We start from the raw sequence: 23784 nt of genomic DNA, 5'->3' as shown, positions 1-23784 counted from the left end.
TGACCTGATTCAATTAAACCCAGCACATTCAAATATCATGGTGATGATAAATACACACAGGTAGATAGAATTTACAAAAATGAAATATTTATCTTTAAAAAACTTGGATGGCACTTGATTTTTATATATACCTAAGAAAAAAGTTCATCATAGTAAATATGGATATTTTAATAAGAAATGTCGTGAACAATTTCCAAACTTGTCAGGGAAATACTGTACTCTGACCAGAGAATCCTAGAGAGATGTGCTCAGCATAGCAATTTAGTGGCCCCTAATGCTATTAAAAATATGGCTTTTAAATAAAGGAAACCATTTCACTATTTTCGAAAGAAGTTGTAATCTACTTTAAACTGTCATTCCGTGTTTCTGACTTGAAATTAGATGATATTTCCAAAATGTCAATCCCTGATTCTGTTGTGTCCATCATCATAATAAAATGTGACAGCAAAGATATTATATCAATACTTTTTCCATAATTAGCATTAAAGATCTCACAAGGGTTAACCAGAAAAGTTGTACAAAGATTTTCCAAAGAATGGGCCTGCAGGCAGCATTGTGCCTTTAAAATCTTTTAATATAGCCAAGACTGATGACAACCAGGAGACAAATCTATAAGCAAACCCGTTTGGAGAGAATAGTTTTGTGGTGTATGATGTATGTTACATAAATGAGCTTATTAGGACTCTCATCTATTTTATTATTGGTGCCCAATTTAATAGAGGCATTTAAAAAACAATATTTCTGCCTGACTCCTTGAAATGAAGAAGATACATTGATATAATTGAGAGCAAATGATTGCATGTTGTGCCATTTAATCATGTCATTTTTCAATTGCTGTTTTTTGCACTTCACTGCATAGTTATAGAATATTTAGTTTCAATATAGATTAAGTCCCACCATTTGCAACTAAGTGGAGTTCCTATATTAGGTGACATTTTCTTTTAACCTTGAAATCAGTTAAAACACCCGGGTTTGCCAGTATTTTCTTTAAAAGATGACAAGTCATCATTCACTTACAGTCCATGGCATTTGGCTTTTTTATTTTGAGGAATTACGTACGATTGGTTGTCTTTTTCATTCACTAACAGAAATTCTTATTTTCACTATTCATGTAGTATGCGAGTTAATCAGAACTGCAGCACAGCAGACAATAGGAGCCAGCCAGCAGAGAGCCACTGTCATCTCATGAAAAGCTTTGAAAATAAGATAGTTTACAAAACATTCTGTTGATATGTCATAATTCTAACTTCTCATCCCCCCAATGTTTTTTTATTAGTGATATTTGCATAAAAATAAAGGGCCTGACTTCTCATAGCATTATTCTAGTTTTATGCCATCTCTGTTGAAATCTATGGCATTACGTGAGCCTACATCAGGCATAAAGTAGTGAAGCAGGCCCAGGATCTTTGTTTTGAAGAGTTCATCTGCTGCTGTTATTTATTCTCCACTTGAAAACATGACTCTTACTAATATTATTATACTGAGAGCAGCAGCAACCATTAGAGTTAAGGTTGCATAATAGCTTGCATTCTCAAATTTTTGGCTGAATTTTACTAGGTTGGCCTATGTCTGAATGTTGATTCAAAATAATATATAAAAATAAAAAGTTTGATTAAGAACAGTTCAGTCATTTTCCATGATTACAGTAGATAAGAAAAAAATATAAAAGGGATATAAAGCCTCATGCATCAGGGGAGAAGCCAAACTCTTAATTGCAAAAGTTAGGCAGAAACTTCCATTTTGAGATGGCTATTTCATAAATGTCCTCAGTGTATTCTTGCATCTTCTTCCGAAGTATGCAGTCCTGCCCATTGTCAGAAACAGGATACAGGATTTAAAAAACCACTAGTCTAATAGGGTGTGGTAATTCTTCTGTACCTAAAAGTACAAAGAAAGTGAAAGCATGTAAATTAGCATCTGTCAGCCCTTCAAACAGCTTTCCTGGCTCCAAAGATCTCAGATACATTCAACTAGATTTAGGCCTTGAATTTTCTGAGATTTCTTTTTTTCACAGGCTACAATATTCTTAAGTATAAAGTCAATCAAACCTTAAATAAGAGACACAAAAATAACTGAAACATGTTAAGACCTCATGCAAAGAAATTTCAGTACTTACAAAAAGTATGTGAAATACATGTAACCTGTTACAGAAAAATCATTTAAATCTTTGTATAAGATCATTCAGATTCATGCTATAGAAATACATTTTGTGATACTACTATAAGGTGGGTGCACAACTGATTGAAAGACCATATTCAAAGAGCAGTTATCAATGATTTGCTGTCAAACTAGGGGAGCATATCTTAGTGGGGTCTCACAGGGGTCAGTACTGGGTCTGGTACATGATAATATTTACATGAATGACTTGGATAATGGATTGGAGAGTATGCTTATAAAATCTGCAGATAACAGAAAGCTGTGAGAGGTTGCATGATCTTTGGGGACAGGATTAGAATTCAAAATGACCTTTGACAAATTGGAGAATTGGTCTGAACTTAATAAGATGAAATTCAGCAAAGACAAGTGCAAAATACTTCACTTAGGAAGGAAAAATCAAATGACCAACTACAAAATGTGAAATAACTGGCTAGGTGATAGTACTGCTGAAAAGGATGTGGGGTTCACAAATTGAATATGAGTCAACAATGTGATGCAGTTGTGAAAAAGGCTAGTGTCATTCTGGGGGGAATTAACCAGAGTGTTGAATTTAAGACACAGGAGGTAATTGTCCCACTCTACTCAGCACTGATGAGTCCTCAGCTGGAGTACTGGGTCCAATTCTAGGCACTATATTTTAGGAAAGTTGTGGAATAATTGGATACAGTCCAGAGAACAAGAATGAAAATGGTAAAAGGTTTAGAAAACTTGGTGAGAAAAGGTTAAAAATAACTGGGCGTGTTTAATCTTAAGAAAAGAAGACTGAGGGGGGACCTGAGAATAGTCTTCAAATATGTTAAAGGCTGTTATAAAGAGGATGATGCTCAACTGTTTTCCATGTCCATTAAAGATGGAAGTAATGGGCTTAATCTGCAGCAAATGAGATTTAGGTTAGATATTAAGAAAAACTTTAACTATAAGGGTAGTTAAATTCTGGAATTGGCTCCCAAGGGAGGTTGTGGAATCACCATCACTGGAGGTTTTTAAAAGCAGTTTGGACAAACAAATGTCAGGGTTGGTCTAGGTTTACTTGGTCCTCCCACAGCACATGGGACTGGACTTGATGATTTCTCGAAATCCCTTTCAGCCCTATTTTCTAGGATTCTATGATATGAGAATTTTATCATTTGTGAACAATTTCAGCTTATCAATTTTGTAGAGTAATTATACCATTGTCTAGAAATCACTCTGCTTTACAGATAGACATTGGACTAGATTGATGCACTGGACAATGGCAAAATAAACTTTGTACTTTATAGCTTCCTTAATAAATTTCACACTCCATTTTTGTTTTGTTTTTGGACTTTGAGGAAGAATATCCTGTTGTTGAAAAATGTGCCTAACTTTAAGTATGGCATAGTTCCACTGAATTTAAGGGGACTTCTCACATGCTTAAAATTCAGCATGTGCTTAAATACCTTGCAGAATCAGGGCCTTAGTAGCCAAGCAGTAGTGTTCAACCATGATGTGTGAGAGTACATGGTTCAACTCCTTGTCTCTGAGACATCCTGGGTACCAGGTTATGCTTAGACAATGCCTCTGGCCCTTGGGTGAGGGGGGTGGTCTTTGATGTCATTCAACAGTGGCTCTTCCAGATGATTTAAGGTGTGGTATTAATAGGCTGTGAAAGGAATGCAATCCAGCCCTTTTTCAGCTGTCAGATTAAAAGCCACAGAGCATTAAACATGGGGTCATGCAGAGAGAAGAAAGATCTCCAGGGTTCTGCTGTGATGTACAGGAACCCCTACTAGGAGAAATATGTTTAATAAACACTGGATTGTAATATTGCCTATATATTCACCAGTTACCTCTTTCTGTATTGCAAAACATAGTTTACCTTATTGGGACAATTCAGCCAAGGGTTTCAAACATGGGAGCACGAAGTGAGGCTCCTAATTCTATATATATAGGCATCTGCCTGATTTTACAAACTGCTGAGCACAAGTAGTTCTCACTGAGGGCAAACGGAGCTGGGGGATGTTCAGCACTTTTGAAACTTAGGCTGGTGCCTAAACATGGATTTACAGTTTAAGTTTCATGCACTTTATACTCCTATGTCTGAAAATCCTGGCCCTCTTTGCTTTTCTTTTGTTAAGTAATGGCTTTCTTGATGATGATTTTTTTTTGTAGAGGCTAGTAATTCAAAATGTAGTTATACCTTTTAGATAATTAAAATAAAGTAACTGATGAAGATTTGGAAATCAGGTACAGACAGTGCATAATCATTGTATTCACAGTTTTTCACATGATCATTCCATTTCAATAGTTACAAACTGTGAATGGGTATGGGACACTGTGAGATGTCATGCCAAAGTTATGGATAATGATCATTTAGCATGATACACAACAGACCCTAAGTACCCCATTTGGATTCATGGTAGCCTCAGTTTTATATATTGTTCAAGTGCGTCTTTACCTGATTAAAGGTGGCTAGCTCTACAAGAGTCATTACAGTCATTCTTTTCCTTCAAACCTATTAAAAATGAGTGTTTCGTCCCTTTCCTCTTTTCATATTAATCATAACAACACCTAATAAAGTTCAAATAAAACTACCTGGTTGAATTGTATTGTCACACTCATATAAGACAAGAATAACTTCCGTAAGTTAATATTATGCTGATGACAAACTGATGTAAATGAGAGATGAATTTGGTCCTGTATCTCTGCTTGCAGATAATACAATGTACAGGTCTCACTATAACCCATATATTTTGGTTTCTGAATGGAATGATCCTTAGTTTATCATATTATATGGATTGTAATAGGAGTGTGATAGCATCCAGCATTGTAGGGGATGCCATTGTTAGGCACATCAAGGTAAGAGGATGAGTTACGGGTATGGAGCCAGATTCTGAGCTTCAGTGGAGTTTTTTCAGTTATTCACCAGTGTAACTGAGAGCTGAATGTAGCTTGTAAAAGCCACCATAATGTTGGATTTCTTTGCTTTTGCTGTGTTAAGTAAGACCTTCAACTTTATTTGTACCTAGAATGTTTTTCTGGTGTAATATTAGGCTAATGAACAGCATCAGAAAGGAAATATATCAGACATATGATTACATCAAGAGCTGTGTAAGTATATAGTAATGAACCCTAGGAAAATAAATAAGGGCAAGTTCAAGAAACTTAAGTGAAAATGCAGCACTGGTCTAAATTGAATAATAAAATTCCTGGTCATATTTTGCTGTAAATAGTGGTTTGGGCATTTGTCATTCACCTTATTTAAAATTCAGAAATATTAAAGGTACAGAGTTCTCTCATTACAGAAATAATAGAATTCCAGCTATCACAGGGTTAGGGTAATTTAAATAACTATAGAATGCATTATATCAATAAGTAGAACATCTGTATGAAATGTCCACCTGCTGATATACTACTCAGTGTACTTTACAATGAAATGCACTTAATCATTTTAAGACGTCTTCTAATGAAGCCTTATCGGGATTAACATTTTGAACACAAATATTTTTAGGCATTAAAACTCATGCTCTAAATGAGATTGCATTGTCTTGTTTACCCTTGTTGATTAATAAGCAATCTGTTAAGTGTTAGAACAGTCCAATTGTGCCAGTAGATTAGTAATTCAGCTATGTGTGTGGATATAATCATCATTTCTCTTGAAGGCTTTGAATTAAAAAAATCACTTGCATCCTATCCATAGGCAAAAAAAAGATGTATTTTTAGACATGTGTACCACTATTTTGCTCCAGTCCTTCAGCTTAGGGTCATTGCACAAGCACAAATGCTTCTGGAGGCAAAACACTGTTTGACATACATCACTTCTAAATATAGCTTCCTTTTTTAAAGCAAAAAGGATATAATAATGCAGAAGCTTAATTTATTTTTTAAAAAATATTATTGTTTAGTTAATCAAGTTTAGAAGGGGGTATCCAGCTCAATTATCTGTATTTTTCAGACATTGGCATTTGTGAATGTCTCTGAAAGTTGTGATGAGTTTTTTTGTTTGTTTGTTTTTTCATTAACAGGAAATTAAAAGCAAAATACCTGCTCCTTAGGAGACACAAAAATGCACAAATGATAGCTGAGCTTTTCTCATAGGGTCATGCACTTTCAACTGTGGCATCCTGCAGAGGGAAACAGATGTTGGCATGTTACAATTTAAATTATCTGGGAAGCGCCTGTGCATGAAATACATTATTACATACCGTAGTATAATGCCATGAGTAGCACAAGTACCAATTAGGAATTATATATTAGATTCACAGCATGCCGTAAGAGGGTACGTGGTCAAGTAAGAGGCTGAAGGACTCTTCCTCATAGATGCCCAGGCCGTGTACCCCCAAATCTCATAGCAATTACTGTAAAGAGACATCACAATTTAATGCTATCCTGATGCAATGTTGAGAGACCAGAGTGGGTGAGTGGGTATGGAAATTACAGCACTTGAAAGCCCCATACGTGACCCACTACTGCACAGAAAAGTATCCAACCATTGTCCTTCAGAGGTGGGGAAACATGTCCCTCAGTTGAGGCACAGGAGATGCACTACTTGTACTGTTATCATACAGGATTTCCAATGCAATTGTACGGGTTTTGTTGCAACACTTCCTGGCCTCAACCACTATTTAGTAATAACAAGGCTTGTTTATTGGTGTCAATTGCGTGATGAGGTGCAAATTGTATTCTTTTGTCGCACTGGATTTTTTCAATGAAATACAGTGGTTCCTATTAAATGGTTATAATTTTGAACACAGATATCATTACCACAGTATTCCTATTTTTATTTCAATATAGAAATACCCTAGGCTGTTATAATCCCAAGAAGCATTTGTAAAGATTGTAAAGAGGACCACTGTATTTCCCTGCTGCACATTTTTCCTCAGGAATGTAACATATGGCCCATAATTTCTAATGGTCCTTCAAAGTAATATATTTTTTCTTTATTTTGATTTCCTAGATCAGCACTGAATTAAACATTGAATTAAACTGTGCCATTTTATGAGTATAGCATTTGTTTGTTTTTCCTGAAAGATTCTTTAAATCCATTTTAAAACCTTGAATGACTAGATGTTGGTGGGATAACTACTTTTCAGACATAATGCCCCAGTGGACTAAGGATTTGGGGAACTGTGTATGCACTGTGATTCTTTTGGCATCATTCAGACAGTTAGCTACATATTTCATTAATTTGAAGAAGACTTAAAGTAGCTTTGCAGCCTCATTGCCATTATTATTACTATCTGTGAGTGCATCACCAAGCTTTGATATTAGGTATCCAGGAAACAATGAATGGAACACAAAGATATTGTAAGAAGGAAATTGGACACTACAAAGTATAAACTTAATAATTAATTTTATGCATTTGTAGACTACACCACACTGACATCTGTCATTTCTCTGTCCTGCAGTCTCTCTGCTGTGAGATCAAACAGAGACGTCGTGGGGTAGCCTCTGTGTTGCGATTATGCCAGCACCTCCTGGATGATCAGGAGACCTGCAATCTGAATGCAGATCACCAGTCTATGCAGCTGATCATTGTAAATCTTGAAAGAAGGTGGGAAGCCATTGTCATGCAAGCTGTCCAGTGGCAAAGCAGGCTACAAAAGAAGTTGGGAAAAGATCCGGTGAGTGATGTTGGCTTTTAAAAGACTAGTATTGATTCATTTGTCATATGGGCAACATTATTCCAGTGGATGGCAAACATATTCATTTTACAGTGGATTTTCTGACTGAAGATGCCATTCCTAATCTTTACAGTCAACAAATAAAGCTTTATTATTCACTAAACAGTGCTGAATATGGACATGATTGATTAATAAGATAAACTCATAATTATACATGTTCTGTTTGCTGCATTTTTAATCACTTGGGAGCTGATCCTGTCAAAGACTGGGCACATTCGATTCCTGTTGAAATCAGTGCAGGTCGAGTTACTCAGCATCTAGCAGGATTGGGCCGATAATGATTTTTTATTGAATATGAATATGATACTTCAAAAAAGCTCTGTACACTGTTAATAATATTTTTATCACCATCCTATCACTAAGTGTATTCTTCACACACAATAGTGTTTGCCAGCTCGTCTGCCATGGTGCATTAGTGTGCCATCAGGCACGAACAGGTGTGCTGTGGAATTTTGCAAAAAATCACTTGCGAAGAAAAAATAATCTCATTTATTTTAATTAGTGTCATAATCAAATTGCATTTTATGCTGTTGCTCTTCAGGTGTATGTGCATGATGAAGCAGATGTTATATCAAATTTCTCATTAAAAGTAAGGTTTTTTTAAAATAATTTTAGCACCGGGGAGTGCCACAGAAATCTAGGTTGGGAAACACTGTCATAGAATATTTGTGGGTATATAACAAGTTCTTTACGACTTAAAATATAAAGAAAATATATTCATTTTTATTTTTCTTATTCAACATTAATAATAATGTATTAATATTCTTATTTTAGGAAGCTATTTCTAAGAGGCAAAATGTCATATTACGTAGCTATCAGTTAACTGGTGTAAATTAGACAAGTCTTGTACAGTATAAAACCATATTGAAATGGATTAACTATATTTAGACAATAAACCATATCCCTCCTGTTACTTCATTGACAGTAATGGATGAATTGACCCATCATGTCTTGTGTCACTGCCATAATGCTGAAGTATGAGTATTGCAACCACAGGAGCAAAGATGACAATCCTATGCAATATATGTACTGATGTGCATCATAAAGATTACAGAAAAAACAACATACATGTTAGCTTATATAATTTTTAGGTTTATAATAAATAAATAAAAGTTAAAATTACTTGACATCTCCCCCTTTCTTCACAGTTAAATTACTAGCAACGAAATGTTAACTTTGGGGAGGTTTAGTTTGTTTTTTAAAGAGAGACTTTTTTGAAGTTCCATTTAAAAGAAAAACAAAAAGCTACTAGATCTCTCGGCATTGACCCAAAATATACATTGGATTGTACAAATCCATAAGAAGTCCCTGCCCCAAGTGCAAGTGGTCTCAGAAAACCAACAGATAAAGTGTGTGGGAAAGGGGTACAGCACAAAAACAAAGAAGTTGAGGTAATGAATGGCTCATGTCTTGATGTTTGCATGGTTTTTTACAAAATATTATGTATCTAAAACTATCTCCAGGTGCCCTTCTACCTAGCCATTAATTAGCTGGGTAATTTCTTGCAATTGCAATATAAGAGGGACTTAAGAAGGAAAAAAATGAGGGTAGTGGCCTCATGGATTATCCAGAATGGGCATGTCTTTGTAGGAGATGACAAAGATGATAAAGTAGGGGGAAGGGGCAATGCAAGAGGAAGTGTGGATAATAAAAGAGGTGCAGATTTACACGGGGCTTTGAAGGCAAATATAAGAAACTTGAACTCTATGTGGAGGAAGAGCACAAGCCAATGAAAGAGGGGAGAGGTGACATGGTTCCAGTGAAGGGAAAAGAGGAGGATCTTCTCAGCTGTGTGTTGTATGGGCTTGGGATTGGGCAGATGTCTGCGTATCAAAGAGGCCAGAGGAGGCTACAGTAAACAATACCAGAGATAGGACTGAATAAGAGCTCTAGCTCTGGGTCCAGAAAGAAAAAGTCAGATATTAAAAATGTTATGGAGAATGACCGCACTCGACCTTTAAGCGGGCGGAGGGAAGGGAAGGGAGAGGGAAGAGGGGGAATTTGTCTGGCTGGCCAAATGAAAGGAGCAGTGCTTAATGGCTGGGTAGAAGGAACGAAGTCAAACTGCTGCAAAAGGGGACAAGGAGCCAGCGTGGTGACACTAATTCATCCCCTGGGAACCAGATGGGTGGAAGGGCTTAAAAGGGGAACCCCTGTGCGTAAAGCCCCCTTTTACATGGAGCAGGCTCTCCAGGCATGGTTTGAATGTGAAGTGTGAGGCAGGTGGAGGAATCAGCGCTCATACTGGTTACCAGAGTGACAGGGAGGGTGGTAGTGTGTTCAACTGCAACAGTGAATTAGAAAGTGGGGAGGTTTGGGGAGGAAAGACCAAGAGTTCAATTTTGACCACATTTAGTTTAAGTTGACAGACATTCAGGACGAGACATCTGAGAAACAAAATGAGATATGGGACTAGATGTTGGGAGACAAATATGGAGTGGAAAGATTAATTTGCAAGTCATCTATTTAAAGATGGCAGTTGAAGTCACGTAAGCAGATGTAATCACCCAAAAAAGGGATAAAAAGAGGGGCCAAAGGTAGAGCCCCATTGGACTCCCACAGAAAGCAAAAAATGGCAGGAATAGGACTGCCAATGGAGACACTGTAGGAAGGCCAGAGGAGACGTAGAAGAAGAACCAAGAAAGGATGGTATCACAAAAGTTAAAGAAGGATAAGATGTTGAGAAGGTGGTCAGGAGCTGAGAAGGAGATCAGCTGGGTCAAAAATAGAAGAAAGGTTGATGAGCTGGAAGGCTCAAGGAACAGATAAATTACAATTTTAGTGAGAGTAGTTTCAATGGAGTGGAAGGCAAAAACCAAACTGGAGAGGGCCCAGGATGGAGTTGGTGTAAGGAACTTGAGGTAGGAGTTATAGATGGCACACTTAGGCTTAGATATGAGGAGAGGAAGGGAGGTGAGAGTTGAAGAGGCAAATAACCAGGTTTACTGATGCTTGTATTTTAAGAGGTTGAGAACAGAAGCAAGGGAGGTCAGCAACAAAATATGATTAGGAAAAGGGGGCATGTTGAGGGATTAGAAGAGGAAAGTTAGAGATGGAGAAAAGGATAACAGCAGAACTTTTTTGGGGGGGAAATTGAATTAAAGGTTTATGAGCCATTCTCTATTTCTTGCAATATCTGGTACTTGATCCAACGCTTGGGCAATTTTGGAATTTTTTAAATTTTGTCTTTATTTTTAAATGATAACAATAGCTCCAAGAAACCATTACCTGGGGCTGTGGAGTTGGACTGGTTTTTTTGAGTGGACCTGAGGTAGAGACACTAGTTGAAGCTTGGAGCTGCAACAGGAAGAGTGTACAGTAGCTGTTGTCTTGTACTTTGCAACAAGGAATAAATGCAGTTCTACAAATTCCTAAAGCTTGGTTGCTGGAGGTTGCTGTAATGGGAGTACAATTGCCAGAGAGAGGCTGAACTGGATTTCTACTATATTTCACTGAGATGTGAGCTGCCACAAAGAGTCTGCATGAATATTTTTTCATGCTTAAACTTCTAGTTGCTGTAGTAAGTTCAGCTGTTATCTTGTGCCTGGAGCAGGAGCAAGATGCAATCGTGAGAAATCCTGGAGGCTGCTGAACAGAGGTGCAAGTTTCTTCAGTGAGAGCATAGTCTCTCCTCTACTGTGTGTAAGCTATTTGCTGCTTGGAGCTGCTGTTATTCTAAATAACCTGCTATGTGCTAATTAGAGCTTGGCACTGCTGTTGCAGCAGGAGCAAAGTGAGTCTTGTGGCTCTGTTTGGGTTTGGAATCGATTGGGAGCTGAGGTAGAGAGACTATACAAGTACCGTGTGTTACTTGATGTCTGGATGCCATGGAACTTCACAAGCTGCACATTGCTTTGTTCCCACTTTGCCTGAGGGAAGCAGAACTTGTGTGCTAGACTGAGTTGTCTGCAACTGGGTGGGGGTCATATTTTCCTCTCTGCTAAGAAATTGCAGATATTAAGAACTAGCCAGATGCTCATTTAATTTTCATTTAGGGCAATATTTCATTTTGGATTCTCTTGTTATGGATTTGTTTATAATATGATTCTCTAAACATAGCAGTATCCACAGCTTTCTGAGGTTGATAAACACCATATGAATTCTCAGAACTGAAAGATGCACCAATCTCAGTAGAATTCTGGGTTCTTACTCTTCCCCAGTCCTGGGTTGGCAAGCTATAGCTTTTCCTTTCACTCAGTTCCTGTGTAGTCATTTCTTGGGATGGTCCCAAGATTGCTTCCTCTGCTTCCCCATCTCTTTGCACTTGATGGTGTGCCAGTCTTGGCACAGGAACAGTATCCCCTGGTAACAAGTCTTTATTTGAGGTTGCCCACAATATACTGTAATTTATGAAAACAAATGAGATGTTTTATACTTCCAATGGCATCTGACTCTCTGACAGTAAATAAGACAGCTGATTATGTTGCCTTACAGAGGTGCAGGAGTTGCTTGCATCTTCCATTCTTCTCTTAATTTATATACTAGAATCTTCCTTTATCTTTTTTACTCTTCCTTATTATCCTTAGTTACTTCTGATTTTGATTGCTTATCCCCTTCCGAAAGCTATATTTGAGTTAATTACAAAGAGTTTGTAGGTTTCTTTCAAATTTATTTCCTTTCTTGATGCCTTAAATAAATCTTTACTACATTTTTCAATATCCTGGCAGTAACTTGTCTCTCAAACCTAGACATAACAAAGAGATATTAGTATGTAATGCAAACCCCAAAGTCTGGCAAAAGATGACCCTCTCATGAGGCAGAAGTTACATCTAGTAAATATCATTATAATTCAGAATCACTCAAAGGGGCAAAAAAGTTGGCTAGATAAAATAATGATTTCATTTAAAAAACAATAAATGATTTGTTGGTCTTTTGGCTGAAGAGCTTAACTGGGAGTCAGGAGACCTGGACTCACTGTGTGATTTGACAGAACTCTTTATCTCTGCTTCAGTTTCCCCATGTGTAAAATGGGAATAATAATTTGCTACCTCACAGAGATGTTGTGATGCTTAAGTCAGTAGCATTTTAAAGAACTTTGAGATCCTTGGATTTAACTTAATCTAGCTGGAAATACAACACTAATAAGATCCAATTGAGTTCTAGTCCTCACAGTGTCATCTCCTATCTATAACAGCTCTCTTTCAATTAGCCAGTGCTGCTGTATAAGATATAAAGTCCATCTTTTTAATTAAACAAAAAGTGTTTGTGAATGATTCAGAATGCAAGCCCTATTTATATATGGTATGTCACTGCAAGATTCCCCATGCTGCTCAGCAAATGTGCCTCTTCCCAGTTCTCAAAGGACCACTACTTGATCCACCATTTAGTCCACCATTTAGACCACCACTTGGTCCACCACAGCAGCCAACAAGACTGCCAAATAGCACCAGTTATATGCTCTAATTTTTGAGTAATTGCAATTGTTTCTTTTCTCTTCCTTCAGTGAATTCCTCTTTTCGTGAGTCACCACCCCACTTTTATTTTAGTTCACAGTTATGATCTCCTAACTCTTAGTTTCAGAACTACACAATGGCACATAAGGTACACTGAAAGTGACCCTATTAGCAGCTTTCTTAGAAGACAAAGAGACACTTGCGAAAACACTGAGTAGCAGAAAGAAGATTTTGGGTAGATCTGGTCATGGTCCTGATTCAGCACTGTACACAAGCTGTGTTGAGGTTAGCTCAGGGTGGGAGCACAAAGGTTGCTTAATGCTACCTTTGTGTAACCCTGATCCTGTTACCATCCAGGGCTATTCCCAGCATGACTTGCACCTGTGTCTTCAATGGACCATTCTAGTAGCCACAGATAGCCAGGGTGCAGAGATACCCTGACCACATGCCTCCTGGATTTGCCCCTTACACAAAGGGCCACAATGGGGTTAGTATAGGAATCCACTACCCACACAAGCAGAAGCCTTTGCCGACCAGTTTAGCTGTCACTCCAGCTGTTTTACACTGCTGGAGTAGCACAAAGTATATGTAGTGCCGCCAAAGACTAGGGTCCAAATCTATATTTTCAAATTGTTATTCTCTCAAAGTTTGCACCTCCCCTATTGCTACCTTTCTCAATTACTGGAGAAGCTGCTCATTTCATAAGCAGAACTCCCACTGATGTAAGCTGCTCTGCTCATGCAATAAAGTGCAGAATTATGATCAGTTTTATGCAGAAATCCACAATCTCTTTTCTCAATCAACAGGCTGCTAATTATTGAGGGGGCAGTATTAATCAGACTAATAAAATAAATATTTTCAGCCAAGATAATTTGGGTTCAGCCTGCTCTAATTTTCAGTCTGCCCTGTAATACCTCTGAAATATTCCTGTCTTTGATTCTTTGTACGGTGTTAAAATCCACTTCTGTGCCTCATGCAAATGTTTTTTTTTATCTCCTGAGTCATCCTGTATGTACACTGCACTATATGTCCAGCAAAAGCCCCATGTGTATTGGCTCTGAAAGTATGCTGTACATCCAGCCACATAATTGAAAATAATAAGGCCACAATAAATGGGATGGCCTTGGGGTATAACACCCAAGGGATTCAATTGGTGTCGCTTTGCATCAATGTCCATGCATCATGGTAATTGAGGTAACATAACCAATTACCACATTTTAATTAGAGTTGTAAGGACTTGGGAAAATCTGCAATGGTGAGACAGCTCACTTTAAAAAAAAAAAAAAGGAGGGGGTTTCTCGCTCTCTCTTTCATGAGCTTGTTTCTTGGTTACTTATTTCTTCAGAAGGGAAGACAGTTCTTAAAGTGCTGTTTGGGATTTTTCCCAGCCTCCTCTTGGATTCTTTATAGTGCACTTTAAAAAACAAAATGTTAAAAAAAAAACATGCTACATTGCTGCTGAGCTGATATCCTCATCCCTTTTCTCTGATCTCCTGCCTCTCTGGTGATTTTGGAAATGAAAACAGTTTTTTCAAAGTTCAGTGCTAAATCAAACCTCCACCTCACTTTTTCTGTGTCCTTTTCATTGATGTAACATTTAAAAATAAATAAACCATGGGCTGACACTTATTCTAAATTTTTAAAAAAGATCTCTAGAGTTGATAAATGTATTAGTTATTGCTCCATTACTTCGTTAGGTAGCACCACTAAACAAAAACTTACTCAACATCTGAAAGAGTCTAATTAAGCCACAAGCCATTATTTTTGTAAGGCTGAAGATAGCTGAACAAACCTTGTATAAAAGTTTAGAAGTGCTACATAAGGATGCTGAAAACCCTTAGTTCTCCCGTTAACTTAATTGGTGAGGAGGGCATTCCTCCTCTCTTCTGTACAAAGTGCTCAGCTGCTTTACAGGATCAAACTCTAACGAAGTCATTATTTAATTCATGTCACAGTCATCTTTTTCAGCTCATCACATGTCCAGACCACTGGTGTCAAAATCTGAAATTCCTGTTGCCTTTGGTGGTGGCTTTTCTAAAATGAGCTTTTTATGATTTTCGAGTCAGTGACAGGTGCTAGTCTATTTGATTTCTGTAGGGCTTCTGAAAGAGACCCACCTGAGAAATGCTACTGGCTTCCCTCTAGAAAGAAAAGGGAAGAAGCTCAATGGAGCAAATAACAACTAAACTGAGTGAAGACAGGTGCCAAGCTTGACTGTCCTGGTAGCTGAACTACTACATTTATTTACAGCATTAGCAGTGACACGTTCATGCTCTCCAAAACTACACCCCTTCACAAACAATGTGCCTGATCTGGAGGATGTTACTGTGGGATCCAGAGGAGAGTTGAGCTTATTTGTCCATGAAATCCTTTGGTCTTTCTGCCAAGCGTGTCAATTAGTACCACATGTAGTGGTCATTCTGTGAGGTAGACACTAGTAGACCAAACTCATCAAATCATTTCATATGGATCTGCAACCAGTCAGATGAAAAGACTTTCAGTCACTACCAACCCGACTCCAATTTGGACAAATAACCTAGAGGTGAGAAACTCCGTATCACACTACCAAGCCTTTTAGCCATTTAGCCCTCTCAAATGGCAGTTTTTAACACATTGGAGTGTGGCATATCTTCATTACAAACCATCACAAGGCTAATGGACACATTCAAGCTGATAATTTGAATTCAATTTAGCAGGAAAATGCCAGTCACCTCAGGGAGCTCTAAAACGAGATCATCTGAGCTCACTGCCAATGGGTCAAACCATTCTCTCTGGCTCTGATTTTAATCACATTTCAGTTTAAACTAAATTCAGTTTTAAAGCCTGTGATGAGAGGAACAAGCCCCATGCTGGAGTAGGCAAGAAGGTGATAATGGTGTGTTCAGGAGACAGGTGCTAAAGCCAGCCCTACTTCGCAATAACTACCAGCAGTATCAGGCCTGGAGAGAATTAAAAAAAAAAGAAGCATGCTCCCAAACTAGCTTACTCTTGAGCCTCAGGCAAAAATGACTTGGGGGTAGGCTGAGCTGTCACACCTGGGGAGAAGCCATGGACTGGATTTTGTTGCTCATTTGTCTGATTAAAAAGTCAAATCCTAAGAAGGAGGTGGTGAGCAGCATAGATGCAGCATAAGCAATGGTGGTGTGGGCTTGTCTACACTCAGGGCCCAAGCATAATTTTTTCCGGTCCAGTACAAACTTGTAACATGGGTCCCCTCCCACACACATGCCACAATCCCTCATCTCATACATCTAATCTCATGAGCCATGAATTTTTTTTTCCTCATGGTAATGGGGCTTGCAGCCTGGGCAGGGCCCCCCTCCCCCCTCCCAGCGCCTCCAGGCCCCAGTAAAGTGTACCCTTTTTCCCCACCATGTGGGGGCCCTGTCTCCACTCCTTCTCACCCATGCAGTTCTTCATTGATCTTGAAGGATAACTGCCAGGCTTAAGACAAAAGGTCATGCCCTTTCAGTCTTTTCTCTCTGTTGAAAATACCAAGAAAGGCAACATATATTGCTAATTGTGATGGTGTTGAGTGTGATGTGTGTTCCAGTGGATTGAAACCAAGAACCACATTTCTCATAGGCCACTAAGCCATCGAAGGGTAACAAATTTCAGTGGCTACTCACCTCAGCTGGATTCAAAATACAGACAGAGGTGGAAGTCTCTGTCCTCTGTCCCATTACCAACCCCCTGACACATCCAGTCTTCCACCCTTATCTCAGTATCTGGCCAAATTTGCAGAATTGAAAGTTGCTTATTTCAGTGAGCATGAGCACAAGAAGATGAATGGAATTAAATTAAAAGAAAGAGTTATTTTAATGAGAAGATTAATTGGTGCATATACTTAATTACCCCCAAAACCCTTCCTTGATTTTTCTATTTCTTGATAAAGCACACACCTTTCTGTGCAATACTTGAAAGATATAGAATCATAGAATCAGAGAATCATTTTTAACTTTAGAAACTGGCTTTCTCTGTAAAACTGGTAATGTTTACTTCAGGCTGTCCAAGCTTTTAAAGAAAACATTCTACATGCAAAATAAATAGCATACCAACATTTTCCAGTATATTTTTTATTAAAACTTGGATGCCTGTTCTTGCATTCATTGCTAGGTGTACTACTGACTACTGTGAATACTTGACTTCATTCAGAGCACTCGTGGTAATAAGTGCCATGCAGTTGGTAATGTTTTGCAGTATTGGGTCTTTCATGCTTTGTTGTTATAGATATTTTAAAACATATTGTATGTTAGAATGGGGTAAAAAATGGTATATCTGTGTTAGTGTCTTTCAGTCGCTCTCTTGAGCAGTTAGTAAATTAATCTATTTAATTGACTGAAAAGCGTTCTATTTTCCTCATAAATACTATGAAATCATTCTCTCAAATAACATATAAGTACATATATGAAAAACTTTGTGGTGTAAGGTGACTTCAAGTTTATTTACTTTGAGATGAGGATTTCAATATTTCTTGCATATGGCAAAGCCATAAGTTATTATCATGTCTCTATAAGATTTGTACATTGAACAACATCATGAATGTTGCACATGCCACCTACTCTACAGGAAAAAAAACCTATTTTATAAACCTTTTGGGAAGTTTTAAAAAAATGTTTTCTGCACTTATTTAATATTCCTTTTTCTTTGAAACCAGGTGTCTTAGTTACTATCTGTTCAAATGTATAGGGCACAGAGAGAGGAAACAATTAAAATGGCTGTAAAAATTAATTAAAATAACTTTTCATAATTTTGAACTCCAATATCTCAGGATTCTAAGGCTAGAATTCAGTGCTGTATTATCCTGCACACTGGGGAGCTGGGAATTCTTCTTTCCAGTGGTGTATAAAGCTCCCATATCTGTCGTTACAGAGGTGCAAGATATTGACCGCACCACACCTTTAAGCAGGCAGGGACATTGTCTGGCTTGCCGGGGAAAGGAGTATAGCATTTTCCAGGTGGGGAATGAGAGAGGGGCTCAGAGTCTGCTGCAAAAGGGGAATGGGTTAGCATGGCAACGCTGACTTATCCGCAGGGATTGGAAAGGCTGTGGAGTTGAAAAAGGGCAAGCCAAGCAGAAGTCCTTTCCCCCTACACCAGGCGGAGCAGCACCCACCCTTCCTTCCCCTTGGGGGTGGCAAAATACCAGGTTTGGTCAGAACCTGCTGTGGGCATGATGCTAGTCGCTCCTTTCTAGGACTTTTCCCCACACCAGCAGTTTGGCCAAGGGACTGGGGGTTTTTTTCTGCCTTTTCCACAGCAGGTTCAGGAGAGGCTTTGTTCTGGTGAGTTGGGAAGGGGATTAGGCTATGATGTCACAACTCATTATGTAAGTGTGGGATAGATGTCCAGTGCAGGTACTCCATAGGAAAGAGATTCGGTGACCATATAATGGCTTGGTAAAGGACTTATCAAGGAGGTGTTTGTTATAGGAGCAGAATGGGGGGATGGTGTTCACCTTAACTCTCATTCAAGGGGGAATGGTAAGGTCCCAGCAATGTGTCGGTAGGAGACCACGATAGAAAAAATGGGGGGCTGGCAGAAATGATCATGGAATTACCTGCACTGTGCAGTTTTATCTACTGGTAGTCCAGACATCTAATAATAAAGTTACAGCCTAATTAAATCATATCCAGTATCTCCTGTCCGTCTTTCAGTATAGCCAGACAACAGGCTTGTTCCTAGGCTGAATATTTCCCATCTTGTGCCCCAGACCAATGTCATTTGGGGTTTGGAGTGAGAGAATTTCATGTTTGGTAGAAAAAAGACAATTCTTTGCCACGCTGACTTTTTTAAAATGGTGGCTGTTTATAGCTACTCATGGGTGTGGAATGTTGTCATGGTGAGATCATCAAAAGTGTATGATAAATGCAACTTACCACATGGCTCTTTAATTTATCACATGTATACCACCACATATGTACTGTACTCCCTTATGGGTAATTGCATTGGACTGTTTCATCTATACATCATCACTCATTAACTATTCCCTTGGAACTGATTCTAACATTCTAAACTTCTGAGCAATTTCAAACAGCTAACATATTTTCAAATCAACCTGACACAAAAATGTTTCACAAACTTGATTTTTCATCCAATAATCACACTAGCCCAAGACTCAGACTGGGCAATATTCAGTCCCATAAAGGATAGAAATTGGAACTTTAAACCATCGTAAAGGGGAAAGTCAACATCAGAGTGTCTATATAAGGCAGGTTTAGCTAACTATAGTAAATGCTGGATATACCACCAAGCAGCAAGTAATCTGGTTCCTCTTTTTTTTTTTCTATGCTGCAAAATAAATAACAAATATAGCCATATATTCAAAGGTCTTTCCATGGGTCTGAATACAGAGACAATCCCCTCTCCAAAAGTCAGTATACTGGAACTGGTGACTGAATAAAACCTTCCTGAATAGCAAGGAGTGGGTATTGAGGTTAGTCTTAGTAGCAAAATATGTAATACTCAATATGGAATCTAATGCACTTCTAATCTATGAAGAATGTTGAAAGAATTGTCAACCACTGTTTTAGTAGAGAAAATAACATCTATGACAAAATACAGGAAAATACACTAAGGGCCAGATTTCCAAAATATAGTACCCACATCTGAAGCCAGATTTTCGAAAGAGCACAGTTCCCATTTAAGGAACTAATGGCCAGATACTCAAAAATGCTCAGCACATAGTAGCTCTCATTGTGACACTTACAGCCAGATTTCCAAAAGAACTCAGCATTCAATATGAGCTCTTCTCGACCACTTATTTAGGTGTCTAAATGGGACCTGAGCTCTTTTGAAAATTTGGACCTAGTAATAAGTTCTGACTTCTAAATATTCCAACCTGAATGATGGTGTGGCATGGGTTCATTTGTGCAGTTGTGATATAATGAGTTTCTCCTACATGATGTCTTTCCTAGAAGCAACATTCTGAAGATTACATTTGTAACTAACATTCACTGACCTCATGATCATGCTCTGGGCCCATGGTGTTGTTTTAAAAAAAATCATGATAGAAAAACAGAAGCTAAAAAGTATAAAGTAGCAGACTTTGTATGCTTTTATTCATTTGAAAATGAATGTTGTATAAATTTAAATGTCTAGCTCCTTGCATTGTATCTTTTATGGCTGCAATCCTGCAGGGAGTGCCATGGGGGTGGAATTTCAGTTTATGTTTTAATACTATCCTTGAAGACTTAATAAGGCAAATATTTTTAAAAGAGTGGAAGGAGTCTTCTTTTCTAGTGGTCTGCACAGCAATTACTTCTACCTTAAAAGGTCCTGCACTGTTGGATGTTAAGGCCTCGAGTCTATAAACACTTGTGCATACATATTTTCAGGATACGTGTAAGTGTTTGCATGATTAGGCCCTTAACGTTCAATATTGTAGGACCTTTTACGGTAGTAGCTGCATATCCTTCAAATACACATGCATAAGTGCTTGACTAGATTTGTCATATTTTTATATATACAAAAGCAATTTTAAGGAATTTAAGAGTTTTTTTAAATGTTAGTTATTTTGTTTCTATGTCTCAGAGGTCTGTACATTTGGACATATTATAAGGTAGACTGGCTTTACCAGTGGAGAAATATGAAAAATTGTACCCATTTTTAAAACTGTGTAAAACATTTCTAATGTGTTTTTCTGTAAAATGAGGCATATACATAAATTTATATAAAATATAAATTCACACCTTTACATTAATATTTATGTATAAATATGCATACACATACATAAATATATATTATATATATTAAATAGTAAAATGTAAATTGCCCGTAAAAGTAAGTAATGATGTGCAGAATTTGTTTCCCTTTATCTATATGACATTTGTGTCATCACTGTAGCTCTAATCCATATTCAGGTCTTCATGTTGGTGTGCAGTAATATGTAAATTTCCTAGCCAGCTGCATTAAGCAGTGTTTGTTTATTCTGTTTCTTTTGGCACTGCACATAACTGAATTTGTGCCAAAAATGTGGCTGCTTCAGGGAACACTATTCGGGTAGAAGGAAGTTTTGAAAGGAAGCACACATCGTAAGTCTTTACTCTGTGAAAGAGCAAAATCAAAAACTTTCTGTTCACAAAAATATCTGTATTAAGAATGGAAAATAATGTGTTTGTTAACATATAATGAGCAAACGGAATCACTTTAGAATGCTCTGTTTACACTGGCTTTGTAAACAAGGATACAATACCGGGAGGTTGGCGAATTTTGTAGTCAGGAAGAGTGGCTAAGATTAGTGAAAAATGAAAGTTGGAAGTTTAAGAGAAATTATTTTCACATGGTATACTAATCTCTTTTAACACATAGTATGTAGATGCATTTACATTTAGACAGCTGTGGCATTTAAGTGTTAAAAAAATTGCATTAATGATGCATAGAGCTATTTACTTACTCTGGCAGTCCTTTCAGTCTTCCAGTTTGACACTTCCTTTTTTATCCAGCCAGCTAATTTCCCCTCTTTTGTGAGGAGTAACTGTTTTCACACTACTGCTTACCCAGCAAGCCTCCTCATTGTTTCATGGTTAATTATCTTCTTGAGCTTCACCTTCTCCAGTAAGGGAGAAAGACTGGGCCTCCCCACAGCTCTAATGAAAGCTAGGTTTTATAGATGCGCTGTGTGAATAAATGCAGTGTCTGATCTAGCAACATAATAAATGAGTTCCTAAACTTTATGGAGTTGCAGCTTATCCAGTGGGTTTACTCAACAATGCAGAAAGTTGTTGTATTTTACAAAATTGGTTTTTTTATTTTAAAAAGGAGGAAAGAACATTAATTTATCATGGAACCAGATACCATAAAAATGTTCCAAAATCTCTAAACATTACACAAAAGTGCATCACAAATATTTGTTTCAGTGCAACGTTGAGTGTTTCATGTAGAAGCCTTTCAGCTGTACATGTTAAACTTCAAGCTGGCATATTAACATCATTAATATTAATAGCCCTCTGCCCTTCACTTGTTACAGTGCTGTACAGCCTTTGATTCTTATCTACACTTCTTACCACTCACAAACAGCCAAATAGCAGTTGAGAAAAGATACGCCTTTTTGCATTTTTGCCTCGCCAGATTACTATTTTCTTCTTAGATGCAAGCTTAGCCACAGTTGTCCGTGACTTTGTCACCTACAAATTGAACTTCTGCAAAACACTTTATCTTGGGTTGACCAGGGAGGCTACGCAGAAGCCAAGGCAGGTACAAAACATACTAGCCCACCTCCTAAATAAGAAACACTGACAAGAGTAGATAACACTGGCATGGGTGGAGGGTATAAGAGGCTTGAGGAGGCTAAGTGTCCCCAAACAGCTGCCGCCAGAAGCTCCCGCTCGGCCTATGAAAGCGAGAAGTTCAGAACCACTTTTAAAAGTGATGGGGCCCTTAGCTGGGACAACTCCTCCCTCTGTGCTGATTCTGGAGCAATTCAGCTAAGGGGCTCTGGAACAGGGGGGAACCAGGAGGCCAGGCGCCCATCCCTTTTAAAAGTGGTTCTGAACTTCTGTCTCTCACTGGCTGGCCCAGCTGTGGGACTACTCCTGCTACTGTGCATGCTGCTGATGCTGGAGTGACTCAGGTAGGGCTAGCAATGGAGGGGGGAAGGGAGCAGAGAGACGTGAGCGGCAGGCAGGGGGACCTCAAGGGAGGTAGCAGGGGCCCTCGTGAGAGGGAGCTGAGCTGGGGTGGAGCATGGGCAGGGCCTTGGTGAGAGGAGGCCAAGCCAGGGCAGGACCTTGGGGTGGAGCCAGCCTCCTGAAATGCAAGAGCCACACGCTGCCTGTGAACACTGGTGCTTTGGACTCTATACTTGCTCCCACTACAATTCCAGATCCAGTCCAAAATTCTGGCTGTCCTCTTCAAAGCCCTATTCCTTCCAACCTCCGGTCTCGCTGTCTCTGAGTATCACTTACTATTGTCAACAGGAATGTTTCAGTTACTGGAGCCCAGAACATAATTCCTGAAGCTCTGGGACAGGGAGGTCTCAGTGGAGACTGTCTGGTTGGGGACTTCTTACCACTGGAGATTAGGCCTGAGTTTGAGGCTTGCCGCATTTAGAACGCATGCTTTCCCAAAACGAAGGAGCCTGCAAGGTCTCAGAGAAGTACTTTCCATTGTGGTCAGTTTCCAAGAACAATCCTCCTGAATCTTGATTTATCATTAAGACAGACAGATAGTTCTCTTTGACACAATAGGGACTTGTGTATATGGGGAGAATGACTGGCAGAACTATAGTGGTAATATCATACTGTTCTAGCTATGTTGGTATAACTCCCTGTGTGGACACTCTATTATGGAATAAAAGGGACCTTTTTTGGTATAGTTATAACTATAATTATACTGCTGTAGTTTTGCCAGCTTGCTTTGTAGACAAGCCTGTAGTTAAACCATCACAAGTTTATGTGTAGACAAAGTCACAGAATTGCTGATCTCCAGTTTGGTGCCTTAACCATAAAGATTGTTCTTTCTCCCTTGAGGTTAGCAAGGTCAGTGTGTGCGTTTTGGCCCACATCAGAAATGCTGATGCAGGCAAACTTCCACTTACTTGAATGGGAATTTATCTGAGTAAGACCTTAGGATTTGGTCTTTACTGCATGTGG

The 23784-nt window shown here is 38.5% G+C and overlaps 1 protein-coding gene across 1 annotated transcript in view; it reads left to right on the top strand.

The window, feature by feature from the left end:
- The window catches only part of AKAP6 (A-kinase anchoring protein 6), a 399793-nt gene that overhangs the window by 358003 nt on the left and 18006 nt on the right, over positions 1-23784 (top strand). Inside the window, exon 13 of the mRNA XM_067534299.1 lies at positions 7524-7739. Within this exon, the coding sequence (XP_067390400.1) occupies positions 7524-7739 (216 nt within the window). The remainder of the gene's footprint in view (positions 1-7523; positions 7740-23784) is intronic.

Source organism: Emydura macquarii, unplaced genomic scaffold (genome assembly GCF_026122565.2).
Source record: "Emydura macquarii macquarii isolate MOO-44397 ecotype Brisbane River unplaced genomic scaffold, CSIRO-AGI_Emac_v2 contig_374, whole genome shotgun sequence".
NCBI classification, from domain to species: domain Eukaryota; kingdom Metazoa; phylum Chordata; order Testudines; family Chelidae; genus Emydura; species Emydura macquarii.
Note: the sequence above shows the minus strand (reverse complement) of the source record. Positions and strands in the feature narration are given on the sequence as shown.